Raw genomic sequence first — 25,416 nt, 5'->3', positions numbered from 1 at the left:
CGAAAACAAAGCAATTATTTGACTTAACACATCTTAAGTAAATTCGGTGATATATTTATAAAAAAAATCTTACATAACACACCGGTTACCAAACGTACAAAAATTAAGTAACGTGGTGATATTGATCGATGCTGATGGCAAATCGAAATGACTTTTCGGAAGCCTCGATATAGTTTAATATATCGAAATATACAAATCACTCCAGAAATTGTTTATTAAAATAATTATATTTCTATGTAATACGGTTAGATAACTATGAATGAGCGCTTTTCTCAATATGCAAATCAATCTGCCGGTTGGCAGTTATGAAACACCACTTCGTGCTTCAAAGAGACCTTTGCATTTTCATCAGGGAAATTATACGCTGGGAATTATTAAAACTTTTTAAAACAAGGTCTATAATCCGTAATTTATTTTAAATAAGTAGTTGTTAAATAGATTTTGAAACTTTGTAATATAAGCATAGAAATGCATTAAAATATAAAACAACTGAGAATAAAGTTTTATGCTATTGAGGATATTTACAAAGCACGTTTTTTAGATGCACGGAATAAATTTGAGTAAAAAAGTGAAAATGCATTACTCAAGTAATTACATTATTTTTGAGTATAAATTTGAAATATAAAATGGCAGCAAACAATGATCAAAATGAAAGAATTTGATTGGCTACTGCGTAAAAAGTCTAAGCTCTCTCTTGAAAATAAGTTGCTGCTATATAAATCAATCATTAAGCCAATCTGGACCTACGGAATTGAGCTCTGGGGATGTGCTTACAAATCAAATATAGCTATAATGCAGAGAACTCAGTCAAAAATTTTACGTACAATACTTAATTCTCCGTGGTATGTTACAAATGAAACCATTCACAGCGATCTCAACATGAAAACGGTACAATTAACGTTCAAAGAATTTAAGGAAAAATACAAAGATAAACTGGAATCACATTCAAAACGTCAATAGCCTTTACATTTACTCTTAGATTAGCTTCAATATATCATTATCTTTTTAATTGTTAAACTAAGAAGATCTCATTGGAGTTCTTCTTAGGCATCGCTCTCAACTATTGTCAATGTAGCTTATAGGAATTCTTACGTATTTATGATTGCTGAATAAAACAGAGTAAAAATAAATAAAAATAAATTGAAATAATTTTATATAAATGATAGAACACCAGGTATGTTTTTAATAACTTTAATTTTACTTTATCTCTATAACGAAGAATATGATGAATATCATGTGTCCAAAATTAGGATGTAGGTCACGACATCGATTAAGTTATAACTTGATCTTAAGTATGCCTTCCAAACATTCAATGACACTTTTATCAACACGGGCAATTGACAAAAATCATATGAAAAAGTAATAAAAACTAAAATAATTAAATTTCAACTCACCATGCTGCAATCCCTCATCGCACAGCCGGAGCGCTCGTTCATTGTTTCCGGCGGCCAGTTGACGTTCTACTTCCGGAACCAGGCTGGCTGCTCTGATTTCTGGACCCCAAAATCGTTCGACCAGACTGCGGACTAGAATGTCCGGTTCGAGGACATTTGTGTCGTCGCCCAGACCGGAACATAAGCTACCACAACGGGGACATTGCTGGTTTTTTAGAGGTAGGGATGATGCTGGAAAAGGATAAAATAAAAGATACAAAAAAAATTAAATATAAAATAATTTTTTGATAATTTGGTCAATGAAAATAATTAGCTGTAGTAGATACTACAAAAATAACATTTATTAATATGTAGCATTATTCCTTATGTTTCCAAAATAAAATGCCTGAAATTATCTTATAATTTTAGCAAGTCATTTGAAAATAAGTAATGAAGACAAAAAATATAAAAAATAAATATTTCAAATAAAACAAGCATTTTATACATAGTTTTCACTTTTATGTATTAACTCGTTAATATTAGTTTTTTTTTGTTCTATTTTTTTGCGAAATAAAAAGATTGAACACTCATTGTGCGATATTTTACTGAAAATTTATGTATGTATAATTTTTTTTTATTGATGTAATTTTTGTAAAAATTTCATGAGCAATGGCACATACTTGTTGATGTTAGAAAAGTAAAGAATGAATATTTTATTAATTAATAATAATAAATTATTAATATCTTAATATTTCATTATTATTTGCAACACTTTCAGCTCAATACACGAAATAAAAGTGAACGATATTTTATATTACATTTATTAAATGATCCTAAGTCATCTTCAGTGGTAATTTTAACTTTAATTAAGTAATAACGAATGCTCTGCTAAAAAAGTTTTTGACCATTTAAATATTACACAAATATAGATTGAATATGAAAAAGCAAGTTATGAGTACACATGCTTCAATTACTGGTCATTCTGAAAGAATGTTGATGACATAGGATCATAAGTCGAGTCAAATGGAAATGATAAAATAAACTGTTTAATCTTCCATTGAAAAAAATGGAAGGAATGTCTAGAAAATTTAATATTTTTTTGTTAACTAGAAGCTAATTGGAAGCAAATTGCTTCAAGCAATCCATCTTAAATTCCACTGAAAATGACAAAATTATACTCAAATCGTTTGGATGTAATAAAGGGTTTGCTAACTTCTACAATTCTTTTTAGATGTATTGCCTTGAAGATTTTGCTCCACATATGTATAAATATGCATACATACATACACACATACATTCATATAAGAGCAAATGGCAATAATTAGAAGGAAAATATAATATCAGAGCGAGAATTTTAGCATTCTAGATCCTCCCCCCATGAAGTAATGCCTAGTCGGTATTATAGCCAAGCGACATATCAAGCAAAGGAAGCAATTCATCTTAAATTCTACTGAAAATGACAAAATTATACCCAAATCGTTTGGACGTAATAGAGGGTTTGCTAACTTCTACAATTTTTTTTTAGATGTATTGCCTTGAAGATTTTGCTCCACATATGTATAAATATGCATACATACATACATACATACATTCATATAAGAGCGAATGGCAAGAATTAGAAGGAAAACATAAATTCAGAGCGAGAATTTTAGCATTCTAGATCCTCCCCCCATTAAGTAATGCCTTGTCGGTATTATAGCCAAGCGGTATTCTGAGATATAAGCAATGATGCTTCCATTCATCTTAAATTTCACTGAAAATGACATAAAATTATACCCAAATCGTTTGGACGTAATATAGGGGTTTGCTAACATCTACAATTTTTTTAGATAAATTGTCCTGAAGATTTTGCACCTGTATGTATATATACATAGACATACATACATATGAAAGCAAATGGCAATAATTAAAAGGAAAGTATAATTTGAGAGCGATAATTATAGCATTCTAGATTCTCCCCCCATGAAGTAATGCCTAGTCGGTATTATAGCCAAGCGGTATTCCGACATATCAAGCAATGGAAGCAATTTATCTTAAATTCCACTGAAAATGACATAAAATTATATCCAAATCGTTTGGACGTAATAAAGGGTTTGCTAAATTCATTTTTATTAGATATATGGCCCGATGATTTTGTCCCACATGTGTATATATGTATATATATATATATATATGAAAGCGAGTGCAATAATCAGAAGGAAAATATAATTATAGAGCAAAAATTTTAGCATTCTAGATCCTCCCCCCATAAAGTAATTCCTAACGGCGGTTTCCGTGGGGAACAGAGGCAAGAGATAAGCTGGGGGTTTATTCGGTATTATACCCAGGCAGCATTCCGACATACCCAGACAAAAGACATATTGTCGGTCTGGGATGCATACTTCCTTCGCTATTCAAAAATTAAAAAAAACTCACATACATAGCTTAAAATTCAAGAAAAAAAACCAAACAATGCCAAATGATACCAGTTTTTGTAAAAAAACAAATATTAAAAATATATGATTTTGAATATTACTTGACTTGTTATTATGCCTTGTCAATTGCATAGTTATTTTTCTCTAGGGCATTAAATTTCTTTTCTTATCAATTTTAATCGTTTTTTGACCATATACTCACTATTGGTGCCAACGCATCTGCGGCAAAACGAGTGTCCACACTGAGCCGTGACAGCATCGACTAGGACCCCGGAGCATCGAGCGCATGTCAGGTCCGAATCATCGCATATTCTGACTCCGTCTTCCGATCTTGATGACACGGGCTGTCGGCAACGCGCAGGATGCATTAACGAAGAGGTCAGGAGACAACGGGTTAATGCCTCGGCAGCGTCTCTCATGGCAATCGAGGACGCATTCCCAAATAGACGCGATTGTTTTTTCTCCGTTGTAATAAAAGACTTTTTACTAATGTAATATTCCTTCTAAAACAACTGAATTTCTTCACTCCTTCACTTCTTGTTATCTTCAGATTCTGAACTAAAATATACTTATTCCCTTTATTTTTCAGCAGATTTGCAGATTAAATGATATAAACACAAACTCAGTCTATCACTACACAACTCAGTGAGCTAATTTTTCAAAACTTGTTTTAAGCATCACTAAACTGTAAACTATTGCACAAACACTTGCACAATCAAATATAGGAGTTAAAATTTTTTTTTGATTGATTGAGAGGTTTTTAATTGATTTGATTTGTCTTGGTAATGTTGTGCGTTATGTAAATCCTTGCATTCAATCTGCAATCAAAAAGAAATAAATTATAAGTATTGCAATTTATTATATATAAATTAAAATTAACATTGCTAGTATTCAGTTTACTTTGAATATTTGGTATATAGCTATTTTTTAAAATTAAAAATTAGACATTAGACCTGTTTGCCTCCTGGATGCCCTATTTCACCAGTTTTTTGAAAAACAGGTTTGTTTGATACGTGTTATCTGTGCTTACACAAAGAATTTAGCCAACAATATTTTTATTTATCATCTATTATATAAAAATAAGTCGGGTTTTCCTTCCTGACAATATAACTCCAAAACGCACAAACCGATTTCGACGATTTTGCATTCGTTGGAAAGGTCTCGGACTCCGTGAGGTTTATAGCAATTGAAGAAAAATTTCCACAGAAAAGCGGAAAACACTTTTTCTTCTTTCACATAGACCGTCATCTCTAATACTTAGCATGTACTACAAACTAATATTTTTTGTTTGACTGCAATTCATTTGTTTGACAGCTACTCATTGTTCTCTGCACAGTTAATTTCATGTGACAAACCCGCATTGTGTTCACTGTGAAATTGTGCAAAAAAGGTGAAAAGGATGAGTTATTCGTTACCTAACATTTCAATTGGAAACCATCAAATCAATAACGTGTATTGTGCAAATTTTTCAACAACAGGCAATTTTTTTTTATCTTTTAATCACCAAACAAAATGTTACATAAAATGAAACCATCTGGTGGTGAAACGGAGTTCGCCCGGTTCGCTAGTCTCTCAATCTTTTTAACAGATTTCTTCCCTATTCTTTCCTTCTAAATCTAATCTTTTATATTCTGATCTTGATTTTCCATTTACTTCTAATTCTATTCAATTCTATTCAATTCTAACTCAACAATTCAAAATTATTAAATTTTAACTAAACAATGACAGTACCAGGATTCGTTCAGAGGATCTCTGACGTGAGAGTCAGGCATGCTACTGAATGAGCAACAAATTTTATTTAATTTCAACTCAACAATGATAGTACCAGGACTCGTACCGAGGATTTCTGGAGTGTGAGTCAGGAATGCTACTAACTGAACAACAAATTTTATTGAATTTTAAATCAACAATGATAATACCAGGAATCGTTCCAAAGACCTCTGACTTGTGAGTTGGACTACTGACTGAGCTACGCCCTCCACGTTATTGCTGGTAATAAAATAATTTACGAATGTATTGCTCAAAATAAAAGTTGACTATTTTATCATCCTACTAAATTCGTACAATTAACACGTAATGAAGTCAGTTTCCAAGTGCAGTAAATTTCCTTTACTAAACGCAGCGAGATGCAAAATAATGCTCTGATGATGTATTTGGCTAAACCATTTATTTTTCGCGTTGGAACTCGGCCACGGTCATTTCTGAGAATGTTATTTTATCTCAGTGAGTAAAATGTACGTAGAAAGCTAGTTGGTATTGGTGTACGTGTGCTATTCTGTAGTAGATGGGAGACCTGTTGTTCTTTCATTCATTTATTACATCTATTACCTGTTTGAATTCATGACCATATAAGTGTTAAATAAAAAAAATCAAGTGTTGGGTTCGAAATGGTCTGAACTTTCGTGTTGGAACAACTGAAGATTATTGACCTTAAATTTCGCTTTCGCTGTATTATATTTACAAAATTAGTGAAATTACTGTTTTTCTTACTATCAAAATTGGAAAACTAATTTGATCTAATAGGAGATCTCTTGATGGTTAGATGTGTAGTTTAACATAATAAAATCATGCTGCTTTGGTATTGTTTAATTCACATAAAACATCTTGTTCGCGTAACAAATGCATCATTGTGCACATTCCATACACAAAACCCAAATAAATCCAAGTTCTCCATGTATAAATAAGAACAATACGTGCTGTGTTCCCTAAAGTCGTATTTCATGTCAATTTTATCTTGCAGTAAAACTCAAGTTATCCATTATTCCATGCTGCTCAATCTAATAAATCTATTTATATGCGCGCTACATTTACATAAAAACCACCGATGCAATAGAGAGTATTGTCACAAAAAGCATCGAGGCAGTAAATTTTAATGAGCCACCCGTAAAAACCTTAGGCAATTCATTGCTAACCTAAGCCCAGGAGCACAATATATAATTCCGAACACAAACGTAAAAGCAACAAATGAGAAAAGTTTTCATGGAGCTGCGCGGATTGTAATCTTCTTTTGTGCTCGTAGCATTCGATCTCTCCACCGGACAAAGAAACAATAAAATATTTTTAAATCCTACAGCCTTAAGTGCCAGATCGTAAAATAAATTCCACCATTGGGGAAGGATTTTCTTCAGAAAATATTTGTTTTACTTAAGCAGATGATGATATAATTTATCAATTGAAAGCTTACATTATATATTTTTTGAGAAATGTAACACCAGGCATGGTTCGTAACAGAGCATCATTTGCAATATAAAACAAATATTACTTAACAACTTACAGCATCTTTATTTTCTTGAAAATCAAATTATAAATAAATATTTTTTTAAAATCATTTTATCTCAAGTCATCGTAGCTCAAACTTTATCCATTACATTTGAATTAAATATTACAATTGTTACTTTTACTTTCATACACTATAAATAACGAGAAATGGATACCAGAACAATAGAGAAATAATAAAACTATTTATGAAGTCGTAAACACATTTCAGCCAGGGCATGTTTTATTACGAGGTATTTTTAGACGCCATTATTTTATGTTAATATCTTTTCTTCTAATATAATTCAAAATTACATAAACCTATATATTATTACAAAAAAATCGATTACGTCGATATTAGATCAATACACAATTTAGGAATCAAATTAAAAAAAAACTGTCAATTTTAATAAAAATGGTTAAATTAAAAAAAATTATATAAACAAAAATTAGGTGTATCATATAGTATGCGTTTGATGAAAATGTATTTGTTTTATGTCGTTTGCAGAGTCGAAACAACTTTTTACTTATTTATTTGAAATTGTTATTTATATATATTTCATTTGTTTGAATTTATGCTACAACTATTAACACAACTATGAACTCCATAAGTTTATTTGTACAATTAAAACATATAAAAAAATATATGCACATTTGGCATAGACTGCTATCCATACGGTACTTTAAATAAGCAAAAAATATTAAAAATAACAAAAATAAAACGACACGAATAAAAAATCATTTTCTTGAATTATTTTTTATCAAATCATTTTTGTCAAAAAGAAAAACATGAAATTGTTGGCTGTTATATAACGTTTTAAACATAGGATAGTGTACGCAATTTAATAAAAAAAGAGCTCGTTATGAACAAAGTTTTGTCGAACCCGAGTTAGTGTAATATTTTAATCCTAACAATATTTATAGAGAAAATTATAAACATGATTAAAGCGTGTTGAAACTTTTCTTTTGATGCTGGGAAAAGCAATCAGGATTATGATTCATTCATATTTTCACCATAGTTTCGAAGCATTTTTAATAATTATCGTTAGCTTAAAATACAGGGCACTTCCATTGGTTAGTGCTTAGAAATATGGACATAAAAAAATAAGTGAAAATAGCCCAATAATTCTGCATCATAAAAAATTCATCGATATTACAAGGTTGTCGTGGCCGAGGTCGTTAACGCGCGATCTGATTTGCATGGGGTCGCGCGTTCGATTCCCCGCTCTGGCAATCTGGCAAGTGATATCAAAATATGTTACCAATGGAAAATAAGCTCATCTCGGGCACTTTGGTGTGAAATGGAAATGGAAAAAACTCTCACACTACTTCTTCCCTGAAACGAATTGGAGTTCAACTCAGCTCACAGACCTGCCTTAGGGCAAGTAAGTGTAATAATAAATTCATCACATAGAGATCGTACTACCGTAGGCTTGACTTAATGTTTTCGCATCAGTACCACCACTATTACTCTATAAGCTATACATAATCAACATCGAAACGGATCACCACTGAGTGACCTTTCGTCCTTTTTTCCTTATATAATAAACCATTAAAATTACTGAATGTTGTTTAGAAAAAATGAACCATTAAAATTACTGAACGACAGATTGTAATTCATAAAAACAAATAAAAAAAAACATAGAGATCGAACAACCGTTTTGGTTGCCATCTAAAAAGCCATAGCATTAGGAAGTTATCACAACAGCTCCAAGTTCTTGTTCCAATTTAACAAAAGTTTAAATTCTATTTTTTATGTATTATATCATATTGTTACAGATTCCTCTCTCAATCTGCTCTTGCAACGAGAGCAAAGTACATAAAAACATTTCAGCAATGTACACAAAATGAAAATCAAGAAAGCAAACAAACATCATTCGGTATTGTTTACAAGTGTCGTTAGACGAAAGTGTTATTAATTCCATCCATCCTGTTTTAATCGCGACCGCTCTTTGCCCGTCCGAGTTGTTCCGAGTCCGAGTGCCGTCAAAACTGAGTTTTGTCGGGCGTTACGCTAGAATTACTAGCGGCCCGGATGCGAGAGTACGTTGAACTTATCATACATAAATGTGAGATATCACGATTAACATGCATATATTCTAGGTGCCTGTATGATGTACATTTCATTAGCATTTCTCATGGCCGCAATTCATATGCGAATAACGTCTAGTTTAATTAATATACTGAACCAGATTAATTCATTTAGTGCTTCTTTTGAAACTCGGTAATTGCTTGGGACTCATTATAGAAGATATATGACTTTCGTCGCTTAAATTACTGTTGTAATATATAGAAACTATAAAACAATCAAGGGATAGAATTATTAAAACTAGGTGTAAGTGACAATTTACCTTAAGATACGTCATACAGCTTGTTTTAAGGCAAAATTCCACTTAAGGCAATGTTCATACAGTGAGAATCAAGATTTACCAATTTTTAAAATTGTGGAGATAAATTTTTTAACGTTTTATTTCGAAAATAATTTTTTTGCTCCAAACTCAATATTTTAGTGGTTGGGGAGCGTTCATTAATCACGCAAAGTTTTTATGTAAAGGGGAGGGGGGGGTTTAATTTGACAAAAAATCGCTTAATATCACGTGGGGCGGGAGGGGTATAGTAAGATATCACGCATTTTTCACATAAATTAAAAAAAAAATCCAAGCATTTTCAAAAAAAAATCAAAGGGGGATCATATTGAATATCACCACGTATCACCAAGGATGAGGGAGGCTCCAAAAACCTTAAAAAGTCGATCACGTGATTAATGGATGTCCCCTTGAATGTTACACTAGTGTTGTAATATTTTAGCATGTTCGTTTAGACGAGTAATCTAATGCAAAATACTATGCAAAGTTTCATTTAAATCATCAAAAAAAATCTACAATTTATTGCGAAGAACAATCCTTTACCAAAAACAGCACGATTTCAAACTGATATCATTAATTTTTTGAAAATCAGTTCAAGATTTCTGAAGAAAACGTTGTCGAGAAATTTTGCACTTATCTGCTACCTATAAAGAAACGGTTTGGTAGATCATGGCATAAATCATCGCGAGTCCTTATCAAGTCTCATCAAATGCCTTCACGAGAGTCTATCAACTTTTTTGAGCAAAACGTCCACAAAAAGTCCAATTTTGTCTCACATACACATACATGGTCTGTTCAAAAAGTACCCGGAATTACTAATAATTAAATTTCGCGGGTCTGGAGTGTCTGATTGTCAAATTTTTTTATTGTGTTGGTATACATGCCCCTAAAGTATGATGAAATTTTCAGCTATATTCACTGTTTACTTTGTCTGTGGTAGTCGCTAAGGTTCGACGTGTTTTTCTGAGCTCGGCGATTTTTACAATGGAAGAATTGAAAAAGTCAAAGAATTTGTATTAAATTTTGCGTAAAAAATGAAATAAAGTGTTGCAAAGTGCAAAAATTCACCAGATATGGCTCCGTGTGACTTTTTCCTATTCCCAAAGTTGAAGAGACCCATGAAAGGACGGCGGTTTTCCTCGATTGAAGAAAATCGCCGAGAGTGCTCAAGGACATATCAAAAAGTGAATATCAAGGGTGCTTCGAAAATTGGAAAAAACGCTGGCATAAGTGTATTATATCTGGGGGGGGACTACTTTGAAGGGGACCACATTAATGTAGACGAATAAATAAATATTTTTTTGAAAAAACGAAAATTACGAAAACTTTTTGAACAGACCTCGTACACATACACATACTTTTTCCAAATTTGGTGTCAAACGTTTCAAAATGAAATGATAATCCTACAAAGCATAAAATTAGCATCGAATTTTCTGACTTTGACTACAAACAGACTACTCCTTCAGATAATTAAAATCCTCATATTTGCAATAAGTTGTAATAAATAAATATAACATGTCGTTTCCTGTATACAATAAGTAAAACTTAGAATTCAACAAAATCAGGTTTAAAAAAAAAAAAGAAGAATAAAGAAAGTTAGAAGATAGAATAGGATATAAAACTTGTATAAAATTAGTACAAAAATCCAAATAATAAACTATAAAATACTTCAAGTTGAGTAAATAATATATTGACTAAAATTATACAAATTCATTAAATTAGATATATTAAAAAAACTAATTTACAAGTAGAGTATTATCATTGTTGTGTGTAAAATTGCACTTATAAGCAAAACCTCATTTTTATCAATATCAATTTTCATGCAACTATCTCAACATCAGTCATTCTACTTAACTGCTGTCTGATAGTAAGAAAACGATCTACAAAATCATTTTCTCATTAAACTTTAATATCTCTTCCTCATAAAAGATGATGCAAGCCTTTTGATCCTCGCCCTACTAGTTCTCAGTATATCTTACAATATGTTTGAAGTTTAAAGTAGCTCCAGAGAATACACAAGAGCATACTGGTATCTTTGAAAGTCCAATACACATATAGAGACTTTTTGAGAACGAGGTCATCAAAGTTCAGAAAGCATATACATATTACATACCTCAACAATATGGGAATGAGAATGCACAATAAACCATACTGCTGATAATATTTAAGGCCAGAAAAAAAGATATACAAGCAGTCTATAAATAAGTTTTATTAACATCTTTAGCACAAAGAAGTTGTTTGTTAACAAGTAAAACGCTGGAGTAATTAATCATAACTTCTGTTCCAAACCTGCAATTACTGCTAGCTTTTTCAGTCAAACAATCCGATACAGAAAACGATATTTAACTTCATAATTACCTAAAACCTCTATACAACCAGATTTCCCCTTCTAAATTACAGGTTTATTGAATCAAGCAAGGCGACCTAGTACTTTATTTCACGAAAACACAGCCATGTACATTTACCAAAGCTCATGAAAGCATTTATTACGATAAGAAAAGTTTATGTCTCTAACTAATGATCCCTGAACACGAAACCAAAAACCGCTAAAAAAATTTTCCTAATAAGCGCGAAAATTAATAACATCTATACATCTATATATTTTATTAACTGTCTAAAGATAAGAAAAAATTAGGTAGGCGTATGGTTATTTCTAAATTGGATTTGGGTTATTATTGAAACCCATTTGTCTGTATGTGAAATGAATTATGATAAAAGCCATAAGGCGTTATACATCATAAGTTGTTAAGACAATCATATTTTTAAACACAGCTGCTCTGTCAATAAATCAAATCAAGTCACCGTCGGAGTGGCGTTGGAAATCGCTGATCAGATAGATGAGGTATTTTGATCGAGGGAAAATATAAATATTTTATGTTTTTTTATCGATAATGTTTTGCTTTATTCTTGACATTGAATAATTTTAGTAAACAATATGATCCAAAAAATTATTAACTTTGTTTTTTGGTGCAAAATATCTATATCCTGAAGAGATTTCTGGAGCACTTATATGGGGACAAAATGAAAAGGAACATTGATTGCGCTGAAGGAAGCAAAATGTACTTGTATAGATTTTATTTTGTAAATGTGTATTATGTATGATAAATGAATTTCTACAATGTCGCATAATGTTATATATAGGGTGTACCAGAACTCAACGTCAAGCCAAAATAAAAAAAAAAAGAAAATGAGTATGGGATACATTATCTCACGTTGTTTGGACATTATGAGCTTTTAAGTGCAACCTGGAGCTTTGTTGACATTGTGACCATGTTTCGGTAATTGTGGTTAATTTTTATCACTTCTCCGGTATGGGCCTACAGCATAGAGCTGTGGGGATGCGCTAGCAAATCACATATAGCCAAAATGCAGAGAATTCTGAGAACTCTAGTCGACGCTCCATGGTTTGTAAGTAATCATATGATACATCAGGACCTAAAAATACCATATATAAAAGACGTCACCAAGAATAAAGTCTGCACGCATCTTAACATCGCAACACATACCAATAAATTACTAAAACCACTTGTGAAAGAAAATGCAAACCGAAGACTTAAAAGAAAATGGATGCCGATCTGACCATGTTATCTCTGCCTGACTTTTTTCACTTAGGATTAACTCAATGGAGGCAATCCTAACGTACTTATTTTTCCTAGTTTGCTTATAATCATATTTTTGTATTTATTTATGTATTTTGTATGTATTCTGATTGCTAATTATAAATTAAAATATAATATCACTTATAATAATTGATAAACGTTTTTTCGGATCTCAAATTGGTGCCATTTATTTCTAGTTACATAATAGTTTTAATAACAAGTTTAGGGAACTGGCCGAATATGAAAAATGCAAATCGATCGGATGACCTACGTTGATTAGTCACTTATTATTACTCATCGACCGCAAAAAGAGAATGGAGACGACGTAACACGAACATTCTAGGTGATCCATAAATTTTCCATTTATAATTTGAGGCTTTGTTTAAAATAGGTATTAATTTTGGCGGCTTAGTAATAGATAAACATATTGTTGTTTAGTTATCGCTTGTATTTAAAATTCAAAGCATGTAAAAAGATAAGTAAGTAGGCATTCATAGTTGTTACTAATGAAGTTTCAGTATTCAGACAGGTCATACAATTTCTGATTGCTAAAATGAAATAGAGTTTAAACCATATCCAGATTTAAATTCCAACAAAGATTCAATTCAGTTGCATTCAAATATTAACCCTTTCCACTCGCAAATTGCGAGATTTATATGTATTTTGCTACCGGAGTGGCGGCATCCGAGTTGAAAGGGTTAAAATTAATGTTTGTCGTGATAAATCCGATTATAATATCATAATTCAAAACCCATGTAACTCAATTTATATTTTTCCATTATCTACAATCTCTATAACAATTTCCACCAGTTGGTTTTCCACAGTTAAATAATTGTATTGAGTGAAAACATTTTCCACGAACATGTTATGATTGGCGTATGGCGTGCACTTTTTTATTGAATTTTCGTCGGTGTTATCGGTTCAGTCGGCGGATAAGGCCCGACTAGGGTAATGTTATGTAATACACACCATATGTTTGATTTCGATGGGAAGAGAATTTATCATATATGTTTTATGGTCAAATGAATGTTTACACTGATAAGTTTTTTTTCATATTGTTCAATCGTGGTTTTGACGCAGATAAAAAATCATGTTAATACACAAATGAAGGGAATTACATTTAATAGTATTTTTGAGAGTTATATAATAGTCTTTTTGTGGTTACTGCTAAAATTTAATTTCATAATACATATTATATCTATTATATAATATGTTATATATATATATATATATATATATATACAACTTGTATAACACAAGCATACTCTTTCGGGTTGCCCTCTAAAAAGCTGCGATATTAAAAAGAAGGTTCATCAAATCAGCTCATTAAGAGTTAGTTCTGATGTGACTACCAAAAATAAAAAAAAATCCTGAAACCCTCCTAGTGTCTAAACAAAATTTAAGTTTACAACTAAGTGAAGAGGTAATATTTCTTAGTTGACTCATTAAATTCTTTATTGCTATTTTTTTTTGCTTTGCAGCAAAAAATATAAGGAAATTGCTGCACTAAGAAGTTCACAAAAGTAAAATTTCAATAATTGTTCTTACACCAACCTTATTTATTTTGCAGGATTTCTAATCATGTTTTTGTAATTATTGAACATTGTGGGTATATAACAAAGCTTCACAATACAAATAATTCTACCTAAAAAAATCATATTCAAAGACACTAACTTTAAAAAAATGCGATTTTATTATTTCGTAACAAAAGAACAAATCATTAATAATTCCCTTAATTACAAATGTATCTTCCAAGTGCTTATCGCAAATTTAAATCATATTACATAACATGCTTAACATAAAAAAATGGTTAAAAAAGCATATAATAACACTGAACAATCTAAATTAGCATTCACGGTTCGTCAGATATGATCTAGGTTTAAATTTATTTAGCAATTGTAAAAATCATTCTTTGCGAAATTTTAATAATAAATATTTAAGATTATAATCACCTTCTTAAAAAAGGCAGGAAACAAATAAGGCATAAAATGTTATAGTAGTGGAATTAAAATACTTTACTATCAGATAAACTTGGGAAAAGCACTTCCTTATTATAAAAGAAAGTATCAATGTAAATTATTTGTAAAATTGTAAAAATATTTATTCATAACTTCACGAACAGAAAATTCTGTGCCCTTAGAAGCTTCAAACAAAAACCAGGTGAATTTTTCATGTGACCAAGAATAACAAGAAAACTTAATTTCAATATTTCTAACATGTTTTTTTCATGAATCTCTTCGGAAAGTAAGAGGTGCTCAAAATTAAAGATAGGTTCCCCATGGCGTTAGAAAAGCTATAAAGATATTATAATTGTAGTTTAAATAGTTTTCGAGAATTGCGATTTTTAAAGAATAAAGTAATCGAATTGAATCATTAAATTTACAGTAATAACGAATTAATTTTAGTTATTTGATACAAATATTACAAAAAAAATTAATTTGTGGTCGAAGCAACTAGAAAAGTAAGTCTACGTACACAGCTTATTTGTCAATTGTTTCTCAAGTAATTGTTCATATATTTATTTTGGAAACAATGCTTGAAGTGTCGGGATTTAGACAATAATATCAATTAAAATTTAGACAATAACATCAACAAAATTTATAAACTTAATATTGTCTTGGCCTCTTGTATCAAAACATCCGATACATACGAATCTATCCTTTCCCATTGTTCTGCGTCAGACGACCTGTTATATAGTAGCAATTAAATCTAATATTGGTTTAGGTTTATTTCTAGACGAGGACGCCATTGGGAGATCTCTTTACCTAAAGTATCGGATGACCTACAATTTCGCATTCTATTCCCTTTGAATGTGGAATCTAATTATTCAACACCCCGACCTGACACATGAGACCGAACTAAGCCATGAATATGTATAATTAGTGACATACACTACACAGGGCGATAGATTTTGCCTGAGCTTTTACTTTAATAAGTATTCTTAACTATCTGTCGAGTAATTTCATGGACAGGTAATCTTGTTAGGGTTCCTGTCGTTTGAGGCTAAATCTTCATTAGGACTGAGCTTATTTCTATACAACTGGAAACATGGATAGTGATACATTTGTTTCCTACTCAATTTTACGAGTTCACTTTGCAATATATATTCTTTTACGCCTGTAATTCATGAGATTCTGTACGGAACAAAATTGCTATCCAGCTGCAAAACGTTAAAAAGTAGAGTATTGGATTTCAGTATCGAAAATACACTTCGAAAACTTCAGAATCCACTTTATAAAGTTTAATTAAATTGAAGTCACAGTACAATTTTTCACATGTAATTGGATAAAAAATATCAACAACCGAGTACAGATCTGCTGCTTTAGGCACTATATGAAGTAAACCCCAATCTACAAACTTTGAATTTCGGGGTATATCAAGTTCATAAAATGAAATTCTAGACATTCATCATTGTTAAGGACACGTCCAAATAAATTGATGACCGAGTTTCTGAAGTTTAAAACCGCACCCGTCAAGTTTAATTAAATTCGTGTCATTCTTCCCTTTATAAGCAAGAAGATAGAATACAGACAGGTAATTGTAGAATTGAACAAAAAATATTGTTCTGGATAGAAACGAATTTGTCGTGGTGTAATGGTTAAGAACAAGGGCACAAACCAGTCCCAACCTCGTCCAACTCGATAGCAAGCAATATGATAAAAAAATTCCACTTGAAGTTATGATCTCGAATATCGTCGCCTTTAGTGGGTATTGCTGCAACACATAGGCCAACACTACTGGGTATGCATAATATATATATATATATATATATATATATATATATATATATATATATATATATATATATGAATTAATTTGGAAATATGAACAAACAACACTCTTTTTTGCACTAATTTATTAAATAATAATTTTCACAAACGTTTCGAAACTAGGTTTGTCTCATCATCAGTGTGTTATAATTTAAAATTTAAAATATGGAAACCTAAATTAGCATTATGTATTATCCGTTACAATTCGTTCGATATACGTGTACTGTCTTCTGTCCCACCAACGATCGTCGGTGTCCGAATTCTTTATTCAATTTCAAGTGGCTAGTCACGCAATATCAGATAGGAAAGGAAGGATTAGGGTCCAGTTGAAAAATAGATGTCGTTAGGAAAAAAAATTTAGGTTGAGCATGGAAAAATTTTTGAAAATTTAAAAAAAATGTGTTAGGTATAACTTAGCGACAAATGAATGAGTTTCATTCATTCAATTACATCTAAACAACATTTTTAAAATTTTTGAAAATTTTTTCATGCTATTTCCATACAAAACTTTGATTGAATTGCGCTCTATCTAAACGTTAATATTAAGAGCTAAAACTTTCAGAGAATTGTTTTTTATCTATTTGAAACCATTTGAGCCCCTGGGAGCAAGGAAATTCGAAAATGATCATTTTAAGGACCACCCTAATATATATATATATATAGGCTACACATACAAAAGTAGAGAAGTTGACCGTTGTATTGCCCTATCGAAAAAAAATTGTTTAGGATGGACGTTAGCAAACACAGCCCATAAAACAAGTAGTTTCTAAAAGCTGGTCAAAAACATTAGAAACAGAGATTGAAAGCATTACAAGTTTCTTCAATATGTTCTTTAATTGAACTTGTTCGTGACTCTGCAGCTTTAGCTATAGTATTGCAACTACAGCTACTAGGTTATTTTCCTGACCTGAACAGCTTGATATCAAGAAGTAGTGACATCAGTTTGTACTTAAAAATATACACCAGAATATGATTTTAAGTAAAAATGGCCTCTTGTGCATTTTCTTTGTAGGTAATCTCAAAGATGAAAGAACAACCACATGGTTGCCTTTTCTGTAACAAGCAAGGTCAAAAAGAATCATATCAAAATAGCTTAGAGAGCACTAAAAATAGTTATGATTGTTACTCGAAAATTAAAAAAAAAATTAAAAAATAAAGAGTATATTTCGTCAATGACTTTTTTCCTGTAATTTTATAAAATTTTCTATTGTTTTCAAACTTTGTCATCCCACAAATCCAATATGTTACGTAGTGCGGCATATTACGTAGCTGACAGAAAATGTGCGCCAACCTACATACTACACATTGCAAACTTGTTACTCTACAATTTATGCCAGACGTAGCTAACATTTTGTAATATTTGATATCATTCTCAGTTGGAAACCTCGTATTTTATGTATGTATATTTTACAATATTGTATTTATATAGAGAGTACCGAGAATGACGAAAAACATAAATGGAAGTAGAATTTATATTGCAGCTGCGAGTAGATAGTGAATGTGATCAAAAACACCACTGTGGTTTCAGATGTATTTATACAGTCTGTTTTTATTTAGACGGTTTGCCATTCTAGTTTGTTTTCACTTAACTGCAAAACAGTTCGAAAGTTTAGATATGCCTGAGAATTAAGAAAATAAATTTTTGTCTAGATAATTGAACAGCAATCAACTGATGAGCTGTGGTGTTGATACTTTCAAGCTAGGGAACTGTTTTAGACAAAAAGCAAACCATTGACGTCCTATCTTTATATTTGATAAATTTTTCATTAAAAATTTTCTTATATGTTGATAAATTTTTAACTAAATGCAATGGTATGCTTCAAAGAGCAATTAATACTCGAGTCCTTCAACCTTCGTGATTACAAAACCAGGTGTACCAGGTAAATCCCGTATCTAATTTACAATATAACTTCTACAACAAGTTTATCTGTAATATTTCATTTAAAATTTTATAATAAGTCCATTCTGTCAAATGTTTACCGCACCTGGTACAAGAACTTTGATGTAACCAGCCAACAATTACGAGTGGGTTACAATTATACAAGAGCACTTACATGGATCATACGTAAGTGTTATATGGCTTATGATGGACACATTTAAAACACGATAAATGAATTCAATATGGAACTGAAGTAGGTATATAGGTACATGACACGTGGGAACGAAATATTAATTAGTGTGAAAGGTACTTTTCCTGAAATTCGGAATATGAATGCTTGAGTTTAAATAATATATGAAATCTAATGTATATATTGTAATGAACCAACGCCGACACCAAATAATGTTGTGGCGCTTCCAGCGATGATACCAACAATACTTCGGCTGCTAATAAAGCTGTTATCAATCTGTGGAGGCTGATTAATATAAACAGACGTATATCTTTGATAAATATTTTTTATTTCATGATTTCTTGTACACTTTACAACAACTTCAACAACTGAGAAACTAATCTGAATTTTACAATGTATTAACAATAAATAAGTCGATGTTTTATCCGCATTTTGCGATTTGGAGGAATTTTATCAACGACACGTGTTAGGCTTGCCAAGGATATTGCGCTTGCATTCGTCAGTGTTATCCGATGTACAACCTATGACTCATTGTTAGTGATATATAGAAAACTAGCAAACCGGGCGAACTCCGTTTCACCACCAGATGGTTTCATTTTATGTTACATTTCGTTTGGTGATTAAAAGATGAAGAAAAAATTGCCTACTGTTGAAATGTGTGTTTCCGCTTTTCTGTTGAAACCTTTCTTCAATTTTCTTTGCTATAAACCCCACGGAGTCCGAGACCTTTCCAACGAATGCAAAATCGTCGTAATCGGTTCGTGCATTCTGGAATTATATCGTCAGGAAGGAAACCCGACTTAATTTTATGTAATTGATAATGTATTAACGAATATTTTAAAAATATAAAAAATCTATTTATTTTCTTTATAAAATTCTTTAAATCACACATGCACTGATATAAGGCTAATTATAGCAGAACAAAGCATATGCAACTATGTGTCACTATTTATATCACTGAATGCAACTACCGACTTATAAACAGGATTTATACAAGATTGATTAGCGAAGAACAACAATGAAATAAAATTGAGGATACTGAAATTAAAAATTATAAATTGATTGTAATAAATGATATTCTTCCTGGAACCTTTACCGGTATCTAAATATAATCTTATTAAACGCGACTATCATTTATCCTCTAAACTAATATTTGTAATTATTACATAACTTGATATTATGTACAAGTACTCCTATTGCATGCAATATTGTAAGTACAGTTATAGATATTTGTCAATGCCATTACATAATTCCCTGTTCTTTCAACTAATTCATTGCAAATTTGTTGGAATTACACGTGTTAGAGAAAACAGGTTTGTAGAACTAACATAATTTTATGTCTTACGTCTAACTATATTGCATAAAGAATAGTTTACATAAATATGTTAAATATCCTTCAGAACCGCGACAATAGGAAACGTTATGTAATAGAAACAAATATCGAGATATTAAATTTTATTTGCTTGGAATAATTAGTGTTGTGTTGTGATATTTTTACAACTTGTTTAAAGATGAATTAAATGAACAATACAATATTAGGTATGTATATAAATTTGATTTGATGCATCATCGTAGCTTTTGAATCAATTCTGGTATGATCTACAATGTACCATGAAATAGCTTTGGTTTACTTAAACATGTAAATCGAAATATGTTTCGAAGTGCAAATTTGAATTTCCCGAGCATTTGAAATTTTAATAAAAACAAATATCACATAGAGATAAGCCAACCATCCTTGCCACCAGTTAAGAAGTACCATCATAACTATCATCAAAGGACTCTTGAATCCTAATTGTTTTTAAAATGTGTGCAATATTAAATTTCTAAGTATAGGAAGTATTTCTGCAAATACACGGCGATTTGTTTTTGTTAAGACGTCCAATATCAACAATATGTGTACCAGTAATATATTTATTTGTTCTCCTTAGAAAGGTCAGCCGACACGAGGCCTTCACAGCAATTATTTGCAAAATGCACCGATAAAGATAATTACAAGCAATGCCATTCGTTGCACATTGGAAAAAAATCTTTAGCACATATAGCTGTATTTTTTATATGTATTATTAGAACAACGATCACAACTTTTTAAGTAATAACTATCACTACTGCTTGACATAGAACCTGGGACTTCTGACAGACATCCCATAGCTCTAACCACTAATTCACAGAAGAGCTCGATGGCTTTATATATGTAATTTCCTTAAAAAACAAGTATTACCTAATCCTCAATTGGATCAAGGTCGTGCATAAATTTGAATTCTAATATTTCCGTTTGATTTTTGTGAATTAATAACCATATATGTATATTATGTAACGTTTTCATTATAATTATCGCTCGGTACAAAATAATGATGATAATTAAAAGTGGAACGGCTTCGTATGTAAACATGGATAGATAATAGATTAAATCGGTCAAAACATACATTTATTTTTTTTTTTTTTGAAAAAAATATAAGAAAACATATAATTTTTTTAAGTGTATAAACAGCGTATTGGGGAGTGCGTGGCTCATGTTAAAAACCTTGGCCTTGCATTCCAAGATTCCAGACCTGACATGAAGCAGTAGTGATATCAATTTTTACTTGAAAATAGATACAAAATAGTTTCCAACTAAAAATAGCCCATAAGCACTGCTGACCACAAAAGAAGTTCATAAAAAAAATTGAATAGAGGATGTTGAAATAAAAATAATATTTTAGGAAAATCAGCGTGAATTAGAAAATCAACTAGATTATTATTAAAAAATAGAAAATAATTGTAAGAGACTAAATATACTCATAATGATAATTTGACAATAATGCTAATTTTGTACTTATGCAAATACTGCTGGATTTTGGATTCCAAAAATAATTGTAATAATGGGAAAAATACAAAAAAAAATTTTTTGCTTGTACAGCAAGCAGAACTATATATATATATATATATATATATATATATATATATATATATATGGTAAAATCCGACTATTTTTACATATATGTATTACACCTGGAATATTTTAGGTAAAAAAATATAAAAATGTCGAAAAAAGATTATGTAAAAATTGTGGATATAATGAAAACGGTATGTGTTGTGTGCTTATTGTTCATCCTACACTTCGGTTTTATGTAAGTCATATCGTAATGAATAAGTCTACTTATAAATTGATTATATAAAGATATATATATATATATATATATATATATATATATATCGCATTGTGTACTGTTACATAAAATCCCATTACATCAATGTTTTATTCAGTATTCAGTAACGCTGAACTATTACATAAAATACTTTTATGAATTCATATACATACATCATCAGTCTTATAATAACTATCTACCTACATATATTACAAACACGTCAAATTGAGCAATAGCATGCATACGGTGATTTTCCAAAAAATCCGTATTTCGAAACTGTACCAATATCATAGTGTACATTTTTAGAAAAATTGTTTTCTATTTTTAAATATTGTTGATGTTGTACAGATATCTGTTTCGACGGGTCGATGGCACGTTCGTAAACAAATCCTGTATAAAAGTAGTGGAAAAGACCGTGAGATCTAAACTTTGCTTGTAATAATTAGGTAAGAATAGGTTCCGTTTTCTTCGGGCTTGATGGATGCCTACATGACACCTAGGAGATGAAAGAAATGGTTTGTATACAAATGCGAGGAAATAATAAACTGTTAAGTTTATAGAAGACGCAAGATGACTATTTAAAACATATCAAAACATGGATAATAAAGGCGTTAATGAAAATTATAAGTAAGAAGAAAGGCAATATTAGGATTCAAGAAGATCAGATTTAGTAGGAAAGGAAGAATCAAGAAATCAGTTGTAAAGAGCAAAACAATTAAATAGAATAGTATATAAATAAAATTTATTATAAAATATATACAAGAGCTCTGTACGGATCGGAGACATGGTCTCTAAGAATGGCTGACAAGAACTACTTGGAAAGTTTTAAAATACGGCGCTGGAAGCGGATGGTGAAGATAAAATGGACAGACAAATGAAGCCCTGAGAAGAGTAGGCAAAGAGAAAACTCTATTGAGTACAATCCTGTTAAGAAAAGGAAACTGGATATACAAGAGCTCTGAACAGATCGGAGACATGGACTCTAAGAATAGCTGACAAGAACTACTAGGAAAGTTTTAAAATATGGTGCTGGAAGTGGATGGAAAAGAAAAAGTGGAAAGACAAAAAACAAATGAAGAAGTCTTGAGAGGAGTGGGCGAAGAGAGGACTCTACTGAGTACAATCCTGATAAGAAAAGGAAACTGGATATACAAAAGCTCTGTACAGATCGGAGACATGGACTCTAAGAAAGGCTGACAGGAACTACTTGGGAAAGTTTTGAAATGTGGTGCTGGAGGAGGATGGAGAAGAAAAAGTAGAAAGACAAAATAACAAATGAAGAAGTCCTGAGAAGAGTGGGCGAAGGGAGGTACTAAATCTACTGAACGCAATCCTGAAAAGAAAAGGAAACTGGATCGGACCCCTTCTGCAAAAAGAGTGCCTCCTGCACGAGGGTAAAATAGGAGGAATGAAAGGAATGCAGAAGAAGAAGAATCCAGACTATTGGCGACTTATAAGCCCAAGCACAGGATCAAGAAGCATGAAAGCAGAAGTTCGAAAAGAAAAATACATGAAAAAAAAGATTGAAGGGGAATATTGGTAATAGGAATGATGGACAAGAGGAAAGGTAATCTTTTATTGTGGTTGCTATCACACCATGGACCTGCCTTCGGGCAGACTACCATTTATTATTATTATTATATACAAGATAGTATAGGGTGTATATGAAGATAGTATGGAATATAAAAATAAAATGTTCTAGGTGGCTATAAATGCTCTAATTATAAGTGAGCGAGGTCAATAAAAATAAATGATTTTTTTTTAATATTAAAAAAATTGGGGATGACTGAATAAAATAAGCTTTAAAATAAGAGGAGTAAGTGGTAACTTCTTCAAATAAATTACGAATGAAGCAGGATTTTACATTCATGTATAAAACAATTGTCCATAACAATAAATAAAAACCATTCTATCCAAATAAATTCGCTGAAAGATTATATGACCTTCTTCACAAAAAAATATTTAATTTGATATCCAAATTAATAATACTATCATCCCATAAAGTAGCTGGATGTTATGTTAGACAGAAGAAAGTGGCCCAAAATTATAAACAGAAAATATGTCATCATCCAAATAAATAGACAAGATTGTACAACCTCAAACAACCTATTTAGACTCAAATGAACAGGTTTTATAAAATTAACGTTTTATAAAAACAGCTTTAGTTAGTTGGCAGTGTAATTGTATTAATTAAATTATTATTTTTTATTTTGTAATGGAATATTTATATTGTCTTTCAATTATATGTAAACATTTGGGTGCTATAGGTCAACTCATAAAAAATCATTTGTAGTACATATTATCACTCCAAAAACTAAATGTGTTTATAAGGCAGCTTGAAATTTATATTGAAATAAAAAAATAAGTTTGGAATTGCTTTATATATAATATATAAGGTAAAGCTTTTTCTATTTCAAATAATATGAAATGAACGTAGGTCAAGATCTAAGAGGTGTATATCAAGACAATTTCGTTTATTAAATTAGAATTTTTCAATAATAAAGTTATCAAATATTTTACCATTACACACAATCCTGATTAAATGCGCCTCAATATTTTGATGGAACTTTCCAACACATTTAATACTTTTTTTATTGTATTCAGACAAACATAATTGCAAAATATTACATAAATGGCCAATCTTTTCACTATCATTACTACATAAGTTTGAACAAAATGTCTATAATTCACCTATTTTTATTTCCAAAATAGATCTCCTCTGTACATTATACTGTCAATTACATCACATGTATCAGTTATCTGTGTATAAATTTTTGATTAATTTAGCCCATTTTCCGAGCATTTTATGCAACCGTTCTAATTTTAGTTTATAGATTTGATTTTTAATCATAATCCAAATGTGCTCGCGTTCTGTATTCATACATAAGAGATTCGTTATGTAAATGAACTGATGAAATATTCTTCATTAAACATGAAGTAATAATATGACATAACTGGAATAACAATGATCTCTTGCGGCTGTGTTGAAATTTTAAAACTATATAGTTAGTTGCTCAAAGTATATGCAAAATATATTTTACGTTTTGTATTGTATTTGAGCCTGTTTGTGGTTTAGTGATAACCGAAGGCTTCGAATTGGATACCCACCTACGACAACCTGGTATCAAACAGTAGTGACATTGGTTTTCACTTGAAAATGTAGATCGCATTATATTTGCAAGTGAAAATAGCTTTTCTCCAATTGCTGCCTCAAATTAAAACAGCTCAATGAACTCAAAGAATAAAGGACTGAAGTTCTAATGACCAAAACTGAATTATCTCAAAATCCAAACTCAATTCGTGGAAAAAACCATTTACTTGTATTGAGATGAAGAAATTATTAAATTTTTGGGAAGGCAGGTCTAGCGGTTTCGGAGATCGATTGATAAAAGTAAAATAAAAGCTATTTGGCGGTCAAAAATGATCATTAGACATATGACATGAA

At 30.9% G+C, this 25,416-nt stretch overlaps 1 protein-coding gene across 1 annotated transcript in view; it reads right to left on the bottom strand.

Moving 5' to 3' along the window:
* Positions 1-1,318: 1,318 nt before the first annotated feature.
* LOC113366458 (tripartite motif-containing protein 43B-like) overlaps positions 1,319-25,416 on the bottom strand; it is a 27,253-nt gene continuing 3,155 nt past the window's right edge. Inside the window, exons 2-3 of the mRNA XM_026608058.1 lie at positions 3,990-4,605; positions 1,319-1,625 (exon numbers count right to left, since the gene is read on the bottom strand). Of these exons, the coding sequence (XP_026463843.1) occupies positions 1,348-1,625; positions 3,990-4,206 (495 nt within the window). The 5' untranslated portion in view covers positions 4,207-4,605 and the 3' untranslated portion in view covers positions 1,319-1,347. The remainder of the gene's footprint in view (positions 1,626-3,989; positions 4,606-25,416) is intronic.

Source organism: Ctenocephalides felis, unplaced genomic scaffold, assembly GCF_003426905.1.
Source record: "Ctenocephalides felis isolate EL2017-DRISC unplaced genomic scaffold, ASM342690v1 CF-g0.4_SCAFFOLD_01170, whole genome shotgun sequence".
Taxonomy (NCBI): domain Eukaryota; kingdom Metazoa; phylum Arthropoda; class Insecta; order Siphonaptera; family Pulicidae; genus Ctenocephalides; species Ctenocephalides felis.
The sequence above is the reverse complement of the archived record's forward strand: the minus strand, read 5'-3'. Positions and strand labels throughout refer to the sequence as shown.